Genomic DNA, 11,553 nt, shown 5'->3' on the forward strand with positions numbered 1-11,553 from the left:
GTAACGGGTAATATATTACCCACATTTCATTAGTAATGCGTTACATTACTTCGTTACAGCAAAAAGTAATATATTACTGTAACTCCGTTACTTTTGTAACGCGTTACACCCAACACTGAACATAAACATATATTTAAATTTTTTTAAAACGATATTATACTTCTACTTTACTACAATTCCATAACTTGTTCAGAATAAAAGAGAAAATGGAAAACAAAACAGACGAACCAAAAACAGTATAACAGGATAAAGTGACAAGTTACAAAGGACCCTGCATGCAAGTTGATCAAGTAAAAAAAAAGACAGATTATACACATTATGTCAAGCTCTTAAAATCAACTTAAATGACAAGTTATTCAATCATCATCAGCTAAATAAATACAACTTTTGCATGGGTGAAATTATTTTAGATTTATACAAATTCAACTTTGACTGAAAGTTGAATTTGTATAAGTCTAAAATAATTGCACTGTTATGTTTACCAATGAGTGTAGATCTGATTAAGAATCCTAGTTGAATTATGAATAAGAAAGAAAAAAAAAAGTTTTGGGAAGTGTTGAAGAACATGGTTAACATAATTTAATAAAACACATTCATGCAAAACACAACCTCGCTGTTAATCTCATACTAACTGCTTTCAGAAGTCACTATCATCATCATACTCTATCAAAATGTCATATTTTTTCTTCTCTTCCTCCTGCTTCTCTTCATCATCAGTGTCATCTTCTTTCTCGGTTTCTATTTTCTGGTGAAACTCCTGGTATATCCCACTAAGAGCTTTCGCTGCTTCCAGAGACACTTTCAGATTTCCTATCACCTCTTTGTCTTCATCCAGACTCACAACTGCAGGAAAAAGAAGCACAGGAACAGACAGACTGTAAGAGAAGTGTATGCTCTGTTATGCTATACAATTCTATGCAGCCTGCTCTCAACACAATCGACTTGTTTTGAAGGTTTGAGTATCAAAATATGATACAAATACATTGCTTACCTTCAATTTCTTGTTCGTTTACATCATTTCCAGTAAGGAGCAGCTCCTTTAGGTCCAGGAAAGCATGTCCGACGTCCACACACTCGTCTTCATCATCCATCGGCTCACTGACTACTGTGAACTTTAACCTTGTCAAGACAAACAGACAAACACATTTACATGTTGGTCTTTGGATCGAGAAATTCCATAAAATAGAGACAAAAATATGAATTTACTCTGAATTCAAGGTACAAACGCAAAAAAAAAAAATGATGACACTACCTGCCCTGGTTGGGGTCAGTGCCCTCCAACATTGTGTAGAGATACTGCCTGAGTGGAGCTGACTGTGAACCATCCACATAAATCACTAAGAGAGAAAGAGAGAGATTTAAGGGTTATAAAATAATGAAATCATTCTAGAAACAAACACACAAAGCTCTCCTGCTCTGACCTCTTGTGAAGTTGTAGTGAACCTCCTCTCCCTTTCTGGGTTTGCGGAGGGACATGGGTGTTTCTGTCGTCTCCATGGGGACGCCCAGCAGGCGGTACTCCACATAAACACGCTGCACTGACTTGTCCTTCACCACGTGTGAGGACGGCTCAAACGACAGGGACAGAATCTCCACTCTCAGCTTATCTCCCTGAAGCAAAAAACACACAGTCAGCTATTTATATCCCAACATCTGAGCAGCATATTTAACTCATACTAGATCCAGGGATGTAGAAATGATCATAAGAGCACAGTGATGCTGAAATCTTCCTTCTCTTTTGTCCATACCTTCCTAATTTGTCTTTGTGGTGGAATGATGATAATGTCGCTTGTTGAGGAGCTTGACTCGGAAGAATCTGGGTGTTCACTGTCTCCTTTAGCAGCTGTTCAGTCACAAAAGAAAGAAAGATGAGAAAGAACTGAATTAATTTAATTGTTTCATGTATATGTTTTGAAGTAAAATGGGTTATATTATAATCATTTTTTAATATTCAAATAATGGCAGTGTGAGGTTCCAAAGTAATGAAAAAAGCAGGTGTTAGGACCAATATGTGAATTCGAATAGTTACCACTCTCACTCCTCTCCTCTTCCTTCTCCTCTTCATCCATGGACACATGATCCACAGAGAGAAGGTCCTGAAAGAAGACAATTCATATGATCCCATATTACTCTTGTGTCTCCTTAGATCTGTTTCTTGTGAAAATGACTGCAGCAGATATGTTTTACAGACTTTTGGAGACAATTATCTCTTACCTGAGTCCTGGCATCACTGGCAGAGCTTTTCTTCGATGGTGTGGTGGGTGAAGACCTTAAGTAGGATTATAATACGATACAATTAAATCTGTTGAAATGTTGGCTTGACAATGCTTCCATTTCCTTTTTGTCTTTCACCACACAAATCCTAAAACTCCATCAATACGATGAAGCTTTACTATAACTAAATATTGGAGTGAATATTTTAGAAGAAACATACTTCCTTGTTGCCAAAAGGGAGGGCGTAGTCGGGCGTGGCTCAGGCGTCAGATGCGGTGTGTCGTGGTAAAGGTCAGGTGACCTCTTGGTGGATCTCTTCCTGCCTGTGTCCAGTGGTTTCACAGAGATTGGTTGCTGTAGCCGTATACTCTGTGAGCTTTTCTGTTTCACGGGTGGAGGGCGAGCCTGTAAACAGACGAATACACCAGTAAGAATAATAGTTTATGCTTGAATTATCATGAAGACACAAAGTTTTTTTCTGGTGCATAAACCTTACCAAAGCTTTAGGCTCTTTTTGCACTGCTTTAGTGTCCCCTTCCTCGAGTAGCTGATTCTGTGGGACAACCAGAGAAGAACATTAAGCTATAGAACAGGAATATGTCTTTTGAAACATCATTTATTTTATATTTGGGGCCACAATATATCAAAATAAATAGTTACACAGCGATCCGATTCAAGATTATAGTAATACATTAACAAGAAATTCTTTGAGATAAAAGTGGTAAATCTATGAGCGAAGACTCACATATTCCTAAGAAAAGAATCATAACATTTGTATTGGTTTGATCAACGTCATCACACCGTGTCCATATCATTCATTTGCTGTTTGTAAGATTTCTTTTGAATAGGTCCAATGTTCAGTTTTGTCCTTTAAAGTCAAAATACTTAATGTAATTTTACGTTTTCTTGCTGAAATCACACGTGTTTCCTTATTGCCAAGTTGAATTGGATTGTGAGAATATAATTGGATCCACTGCAGGTATAATACACAACAAGTAGTTGAGGTTTTATGTGGTTAATAATTCCCAAAACTTTTGTCACACTAGATAAAATCTCACCTTCACTCTGGGCTTGGCCACAGGCCTCTCTGATGCTTCAGCCTCCTCTCTGCCCCTCTCCTCCCTCTCAGTGCTCTCCATTCCTCTGTCCTGTCTGCTCAGCACAGTGTCTGCAGATGGTTGGTAGGGGAACTTCCATTTGATCAAGACCCTGACCATCCCCCGAGGTCCACCTGCTGGATCCCTCAGAACAAAGTCACCTGGAAAGACAAAAATAAAACATATAAAAACATGTTTAAACTGCTGATTAGGTAGCTTTGGTTTTCAAATGTGATGTATGTGAAAATAACAAGTTGGCTTCACCTGTATCGAAATCAATGCAGATGAATAATGCATCTTTTTTTTTTTACTTATTCTCTCTCTCTTACCTCTGATCTCCCTGCCTGTAGCGAGAGTTCGCAGTGGTATGGGGGTCTTGGCCAGGTAGGCAGGGGGTATCTGGTCATCGCTGTCATCAAACACATACAACCACAAACTGCTGGACCTGGAAAGAAGAGGAGTGAAGTTGTCAATCATTTGCAAAGATAAGTATTCTCTATAGCAGCATCTTAAAACGGATCATAAATTGAGAAAATCTTTATTTAAGTTATTTAGGATATTATTAAATTTGACACAAGACTAAAGATTTAACTTATTTGGTAACAATCAACAAGTGAAAATAACCCCAAGAGAGAAGGCTGATTGCCCTCTTTGATATTATTTGTCTGAATTCCCAGCATATTCATTATTCTATTTCCAGACCATCACACCTCAGGTAGTGCAGCACATCAGCTGATACTGCCAGTGGGTAGCTGGTGGAGTCGCTGAACACCGGGTCAGCGGAGGAGCGGACTGTTGGAGAGACGTGAGGCGGCAGGTCGTAGAACCTGTACGTCAGGTAGGCATCAGGGAGGAGACCAGGCCAGCGGGAGTTAAGGCCCACACAGCGATCCACGACAACCACCAACTCATTGGGGATCCCTCCACCGTAGTCATATAACTCCTGCAAACAGCATGGAAAGGGCACTTAGTCCACAGAACTCACTGTGAATAGCTTTCTTTAAAAAAGAAATGTTCACACGTCTGGAGAAAGGTCCCCCTATTTTACCTGATGACCAGCATCCTTCCAGCCCAGAGAGACGAGCCCCGGACCCCTCTGTGCCGTGGTCCTCCTGTCAGAGGCTCTCTCAGGCTCTGCAGGATCAAACAGGCGCACCCAGAAATCCACAACACCAACAAACGCACCATCGGAGTCTTGGAGGAAGACAGGCATGCTTTTAGAAATGTAGCAGATCCAATTATCCAATTATTCTAAACACACATTATGGATTATTTAATAAATATAACTTTACGACACAATTCCAGGTAATTTATCTAAGGTTCAGAATATCAATGCATGTTAACAAACTGTGTGCAGTAAATGCATAATATCCAGGATTATTGTCTTTACTTATTTATACATTTATTTATACTGACTCATTATTAATAACCTGGCCAGTTTGTCTGGTGTCATCTTTAGTTAGCATGATTAAAACCCCTTACTTAATTAACAATTTGTGTATATGGAAGAAGGCCAATCACGATACATGTATGAATTCATATGTATAAATGGATTTTATTATTTATTTGAATGAATAGATGTATAAAATACACATTGATATAAATAATTGCAAAGACAAGTTATATATATTACACACTTTATGGTTAACCTTTTTTTCTTTCTAAATAAAACTATGTATTATACATATCAAAAACAGCATATTACTTTTTCTTCATACCACATTACTCACCTGTGATATTGACACGTCCAACAATGCACTCCCCTCTTCTTTCCATGGCAGCCATGAGGGACATCTGCCCGCTTCCATGTGTCACAAACCGGACCCCTCCTAGCCCCTGGTGGAGCTCCACTCTGACCCTTGACCCCTGACCCCCCAGCCTGCCCAGATCTCGCGCTGTCAGAGCGTAGCGGGACGTGAAGCCGTACTCGGGTTGGCAGCCTGACACCAGAGGGGTGGAGTGCACCTCGAAGTCCAACAGGCTGTAGGTGCAGAAGGTCACGATGTCTTCCCCGCAGATGCTGCCGAGGGTACGAAGCCCTGCTGGGGTGAAGGTGGCGGCCTGGAGGAGCAAACAACAGATCTCAGCTTCTTGGGAAACTTGCGCCGTATTATTTTGAAAAAAAAAAAGATTCAATTGTATAAAATGTTTGTTTTCTTTGTTACCTTCAGGTGTATCTCAAACAGTGACTCCCCAGGCATCATCTGAGAATGAGACAGGTCTTCATCAATGGGCTGTACCAACTCCTGGTGACCAGCTGGCCAGGTGTACTGTGGTGGTACGGTCTGTTTGTAGTTTCTGGGGCTGTATGCTAACTCTTTCAACTGAGCTTTAATGTATAAAGAAAGAGAAAAGGTTTAGAGTCTGATGTTAACTAAACATTTGTTCTGCTAACACCTTTGCCTGCCATCAATCAGTGAGAGACAGCACAGAAGTAACTCATTAGGAAATATTTTGGGTCAAGTTGCCACTGGTGTTACCACTGAAATAAGTGTTGTTGCTCACACCTTGTAAAGCGTTGATCTGAAGAGCTTTTTTGGATAAAAGCTTGTTTTTCTCTGTCATCCTCCTCCTCATCTCCTCCCTCTCATTCCCCAGCTTCTGGATAACTGTTTTCAGCTCTTCCTTGGGGAGGAAGCCAAGTTTGATGAAAGAAAAGTTGAGTTTAAATTTGAAGAGAAAGAATGTTAAGAAAATTACAACATGCTACCATTTTATTTTCAACATGTATGTGACAGTTGTGTTAGGTGTGTGTACCTGCAGGTCTTTACTGATGCGGTGCTCCAGCAGGAGAAGGTTTCGGGTTTTCTGTAACTCCAGCACAGTCTCAGCATGTACAGCCTGGATGTTCGCCAGCTCACGAGGCGAATCCTCCACCTGCCCATCAGCCCAGAGGAAATCTAGCCCCGCCCTGCTCTCCTGCTGCATCCTGAATGCCTGCAATTGGAAGGAAAGAATGCATCAAGGTTTAAAAGCGATTTATTTAGTCTTTTAAAGCAGAGGTAGAAAAGTGTATCACACCTTGATCTGTAAAAGAGTGTCACTGAGATCCTCAACACTCATGTCAAACACCTGCAAGAGAGAAAGGAGAGGAAAAGTGAGTCAGGGTACGCAGCAGTGGGATGCACGTTTAAAAAAAATACATTTAAAATGCTTTAGCTCAGTATTGTCATTGTATGCTACTCTATACTTTTTTAAATCGATCAAATTGATTTGGCAGTTGTAGTTACTAGTTGATTTGCACAGCTAAATTATCCATACAAATGTTGAATTAACTTATAAATTACAATATAATATTATATAGATTAAGCACACCAACAAGATATAAAGTAATTGTTATCATAGTGATGAACACATTAATGCTAATCCAAAAGAATCCAGTAATGAGATTTAGAAATATGTACGTTAAGCACATATCGATGTAAATACTAATATACTTTTACTTTAGAATATTTGAATGCAGGACTTTTAATTGTAGTAGTCTACAAAATGATTACTTACTAATGAGGATTTCAGTTACTTTTGAATTGTCTGAGTTCTTCTTCACTGAAGATATGAACTTAAAACAGGTTAAAACAGAAAAAGAAGGGACTAATGTGTGGACAGTAATACTGCTCTCTTCTGACCTTGCTGACAGAGTCCAGTTTGTCCTGCAGAACAGAAATCTGCTCCCTGTACAGGAGAACCTCTTGTTCCAGAGGCTCATCTTTATCGCTCGTCCCAGAGAACTCTAAATGAAACAACACAGGACACAAGAAAACTAATCATTTAAATCAGATGAAAAGCTTCCTTCTTAACTCCAAACTCAGTTCTTCTTGTAATCAATCTGCAGCCGCTCTGCAATGCTCCCACCTCTCTCTCGCTCCCTCCTCTCCTCTAATATCTCCTTCTCTCGCCTCAGTGTGTCCTTCTCCAGCTCCAGCCTGCTTCTTTCCCCCCTCTCCTCCCGCAGCAGTTCCTCCAGTCTCTGGATGTCCATGATGCCGATGTTTTCTCCCCGTTCCTCCCTCCTCTGGTTCACCTCTCTATGTTGTTCCAGCGTACCATCGTGGTGGCTTTGCTCAGATAAAGTACTAGATTGGAAAAGGATAAAGATGAACACACAAGGAGAAAAAAACAAATGACTTTCAGAAGTCATTGTTCTAAAACTGAACAGCTTTTCAAATTTTTATTTGTCTTCATATGTTTTTCGATTTTGTAAGATCTTTGGCAGATTTTGACTATGCTTATGTTGTGCACCAATACGCAGAGAGCAAATCCCTTGTATGTAAACACCTGCTTGGTATTAACCTATACAAATAACTAGGGGTGCGAAAATAGGAAACAGTTGGCCGAAAACCGAATGCCCAAAGGCCGAAAATGATTAATAGAAATATATATATATTTTTTTTTTTTGTTACCAATGTTGTTCAGCTACCTGCTTATGGAAAAAGACATGATTATGGCAAAACTTAACTTAAATAATAATCACTATTATGGGTCCATAAAACATTTATTCAGCACTTTTGAATGCACACAGTACATTAATTCCAAGTCAAGTGCATTTTCTTTTCTCTGTAGGATAACTACAACAAAGTGCATTCAGGACAAAGCCAAGGTGCTTTAAAACTGCATAAACATCTAGGCCAGTAGGCCTACAACAAAATAGTGTAAATAAAGACAGCCAGGCCTTCAACAACAACAAATGCACCTATAAATTTGGTAACCTAACGTGTTGTTGTGATGACGTAATCAAAACGCGGCGGCTGGCTCACAGCCAACATGTCTGCCGCTTGGAGATATTTCAAATGTATCAGAGTGAGAGGCGCGGATTGCGATTTGTAAAACGTGTTCAGCTGACATTTCTCGAGGGGGTGTAACTGCAAAGACTTTCACACCTTCGGGATTACTCCACCACTTGAAATAAAAACACCCGGACTAATATGCGGAGTATGATCAACGTAACCCTGTTCTCGGACATTCGGTGATAGCCGAAAGCCGAAAGGGCCTTTTTAACAATTTTCGGCCGATAATTGTCGGTGGCCGAATATTCGGTGCATCCCTACAAATAACTAAGTAAATCTCTAAATAAAATCAGGTCAAAGAAGACATATAGGTTATATAATTGATGTAAACCTTATCTCAAGTTAATTTGTTGCTAATCTTGAAAGGCAACTTGCATTAACTGTCACATCTAAATTAATTTACTGTACATCTAAATTAACATAAAGCCTCACACATCAAATCCCCTAGTTAATTAGCTCTATTACATATATCTTTTAATATTGATTTGCAGGTCATAACCTCTCACCTATCTAGTAGAGTGTCATAGTTTTCCTTTATTAGATCGCGCTCTCCCTCCAGGTCTGAAATCTGCTCCCGTAGCTGAAACACAAAGTATAGAAAATATTATTTGAAAGCTGATATTCCGTGACATTGTTTTTATTTATACATGCAGGTACAGATGCGGTACCTTGTCCACGGTGTGAAGAGACAGGCTGGTGGTTCTGAGTTGTCCCTCCAGCTGCAGGACTCTCTGTCTCTCCTGCTTCAGCTGCTCAGTCAGCTGCTCCACCTTCACCAGCAGAGCGCCCTGACTCTCCCCCAGCGACCTCTGAGTCTGGGGGGAACACAGGGCAAAGTTCATATGAGAAGAATCAGACTATTGCTTTTATAAAACTCTGTGTAAAGGAGCACTCACCTCCTCCAGCTGGTTCTCATATTCCTGGAAGGAAAGAAGAAATACATATTGTTAGTCCTTTTGGCACCAATTTATACAGATTTCCTAAGCCTGATCCAAATGGTTTTATGGTGGTCTAAAAGCATTTATATTTTCTTCCAGGTGTAATTTATAGAAAAATGGGACCCTCTAACCTCTTGCAGGTCGTTGAACTTCTCCTGGGTGACTCTCAGGGCGGTGCTCTTGTCAGAAAGCTGCTTTTGTAGACGGATCTGATCCACATTATCTCTTATAGTTATTCTGAAAAAGAGATAACAATAGGACTTAATGGTTTAGTTGACATGGTTGTTGTACAAGCAGAAGAAGTGGCTAGTGTTGTGAAGAGCAACATGAACAGCAGTAGGATTCTAGTTGTATGTCTGCTGTTTCCACCTGTGTCTGTCAGCCTGTTTCTTCCTCATGTCCCTCACAGTGTCCTCTATCTCCCTCTCTTTGTCCCTCAGCGTGTCTCTGAGCGCCTGGGCAGTGAGCTCCAGCTCTGCTGCCCTCACCTGCTCCGTCACACTGCACCTGCTGGGAGGGTGGAGTCATGAGGGTGAGTAGAATGAAAGGGAGACGATGACTTAATCAGAGGTTCGAAAACATCTGTACTCACAATCTCTCCATCTCCGCCCGGGTGTCTTCCAGCGAGGGGCCGTAGCGGGCCGGGGCGGTCTGTGCTGCCCTCCTGACTCCACCCTCTATCTCCAGCAGTTTACATGACAACAAGAGGCAGAGAGGGATGACGTTTAGAGATGTAAGAGGGAGCAGTGCTCACCCTGGTCTACATTCACGTGCAACACACACACCTTTGCTGTACTTGTATGGCGTGCGTCCCCCGAGGTCCATGATGTGCTGCTTGGCCAGGCTCAGCTTGTTCTGCAGAACTCCTTTCTGGCTTTCCAGCATGGCCACTCGGGCCTCCAGCTCCTGTATGGTCTCCTCCATGTCCTTCTCCTTCACACCAGTGGACCCAGGACGGGCCTGACGGAGACGTGTCAGTCTGGTGGACATCCTGAGGGAGGATGTTTAATCAGCCATATTAGGGGATGTATCTTATGTTCATCACGTCCTAGGGCTGCAACACAGACACCGCATTGATCAATTCTGCCAAAATGTCTGCTGCTCTGTACATTCATTATTACATATGTTCATTTTCCTTTCACCTGCGCAGCCTCTGCTCCTGTGTTCGGGTGTGTTGTCTGAGCACGCTGTTTTCCTCCTGCAGTCTGAGACACAGGTCCTCCAGGTGCTCTCTGGGAAACCGAAACAGGCGCTGAGGATCTGCTGAAGAGAGAGGCAGCCAAAAATATATTAAAACTATTTATTTTCTTGTGATGCCGCACTTATAAGATAAAATGAAGTGAAGGTATTTTGCATAAGTGTGGGTAAAATAGTTAAAATATTAATAAATAGTAATGCTGTATAAAGGAAATGAAAACGTATCTTTCCTTTTGATTTACCCTTTCCAATTGTACTATAAAAGGAAAACAACATCTGAGAGGATGGGGTTTGTAAATGATTTGACCTTTTGTCTTCGTGACATGATGCTTCTTCCATGTCTTCACATCACGTAGAGTATCTGGGGAAAACATTTGGATTTTAACAAGACTGTATATACTTTTAAATTGACATTGAATATTAGTTTCTCATGTTAGCATAATAATATACAAACCTGGGACAGTTGGCATCAGTCCCCCCCTCATCAGTCCTACATCCCTGACTGGGAGATCCGTGGCTGTTTCATCCATCACTGTCGACATCACACCTCTCCACTCAGACACAAAGAAAGCTCCTGTCTTTGAAACGTCACAACAACAAACTTGTTATATTGATATCCAGGTGAATTAACAAACTGGGGTTGATTAAAACATATATATATATATATACAGTATATATATAGGGTTGTAACTGCAGCAAAATAGAGAAACCTAAAGTGTAATTCAAGGTAGTGCCTTTAGAGCTTTAAAACCATTATTCCCTTGTTTACCTAGCACAGTGGGGCTAGGCAAGATCCAGGCAAGAGCTTTACGATACACACAAACAGATATAGTTTTAACCCAGTTAATGTAAAAAGGTAGGAAGAGAAGGTCTCCCCAGAGAGGACTTCATCGCCAACAGTAATAGCATCACTTTTAATGAAGTTAAAAGCCAAATGAAGCTATTCCTTCATGCATTTGCTGTTTAAAGGTCTGCATTGCTCCACATTGAGATCTTACAGGTAGTTTGTATTCCCTCCTCCAGACATCAACATTAAAAACTATAACAACAACATATTGTACTTACCCTCGTCTGCTGGTCATCAAAAAGGTTTTACATCTGGTAAAGAAACGTGTAGTGTTCCTGCTTTACTCTGGTGTTTGCATAGGCTCTCAACATGTCTCCGCCCTGTGCTTGAATGATTTGAGTTTTAATCCATCTTCATCCCTTCCTCCTTCCCCAACCCCCGTTGAGCTCTTTCTTCACAGATATACAGATTTCCTTACCTCTACATTCTTTCAGGAATTCACAAGGTTTAGACTAAGAATTTACAATCACTGTGTG

General features: G+C 40.8%; 1 protein-coding gene across 1 annotated transcript; it reads right to left on the minus strand.

Moving 5' to 3' along the window:
* Positions 1–108: 108 nt before the first annotated feature.
* rpgrip1 (RPGR interacting protein 1) lies at positions 109–11,273 on the minus strand. The gene is made up of 30 exons (XM_079672729.1): positions 10,685–11,273; positions 10,538–10,591; positions 10,176–10,293; positions 9,813–10,024; positions 9,626–9,722; positions 9,403–9,543; positions 9,165–9,270; positions 8,992–9,015; positions 8,764–8,910; positions 8,602–8,675; positions 7,164–7,384; positions 6,938–7,041; positions 6,333–6,383; positions 6,069–6,248; positions 5,819–5,936; positions 5,477–5,640; positions 5,042–5,372; positions 4,360–4,505; positions 4,022–4,254; positions 3,641–3,756; positions 3,273–3,472; positions 2,711–2,767; positions 2,435–2,619; positions 2,215–2,269; positions 2,030–2,096; positions 1,749–1,843; positions 1,422–1,611; positions 1,253–1,337; positions 992–1,119; positions 109–843 (listed from the first exon to the last, which is right to left on the minus strand). The coding sequence occupies exons 1-30, from the start codon at positions 10,770–10,772 to the stop codon at positions 638–640; spliced, it is 3,993 nt and encodes a 1,330-aa protein (XP_079528855.1). The 5' UTR covers positions 10,773–11,273; the 3' UTR covers positions 109–637.
* Between the last annotated feature and the right edge of the window lie 280 nt (positions 11,274–11,553).

Source organism: Notothenia rossii (genome assembly GCF_949606895.1).
Source record: "Notothenia rossii genome assembly, chromosome: 3".
NCBI classification, from domain to species: Eukaryota; Metazoa; Chordata; class Actinopteri; order Perciformes; family Nototheniidae; genus Notothenia; species Notothenia rossii.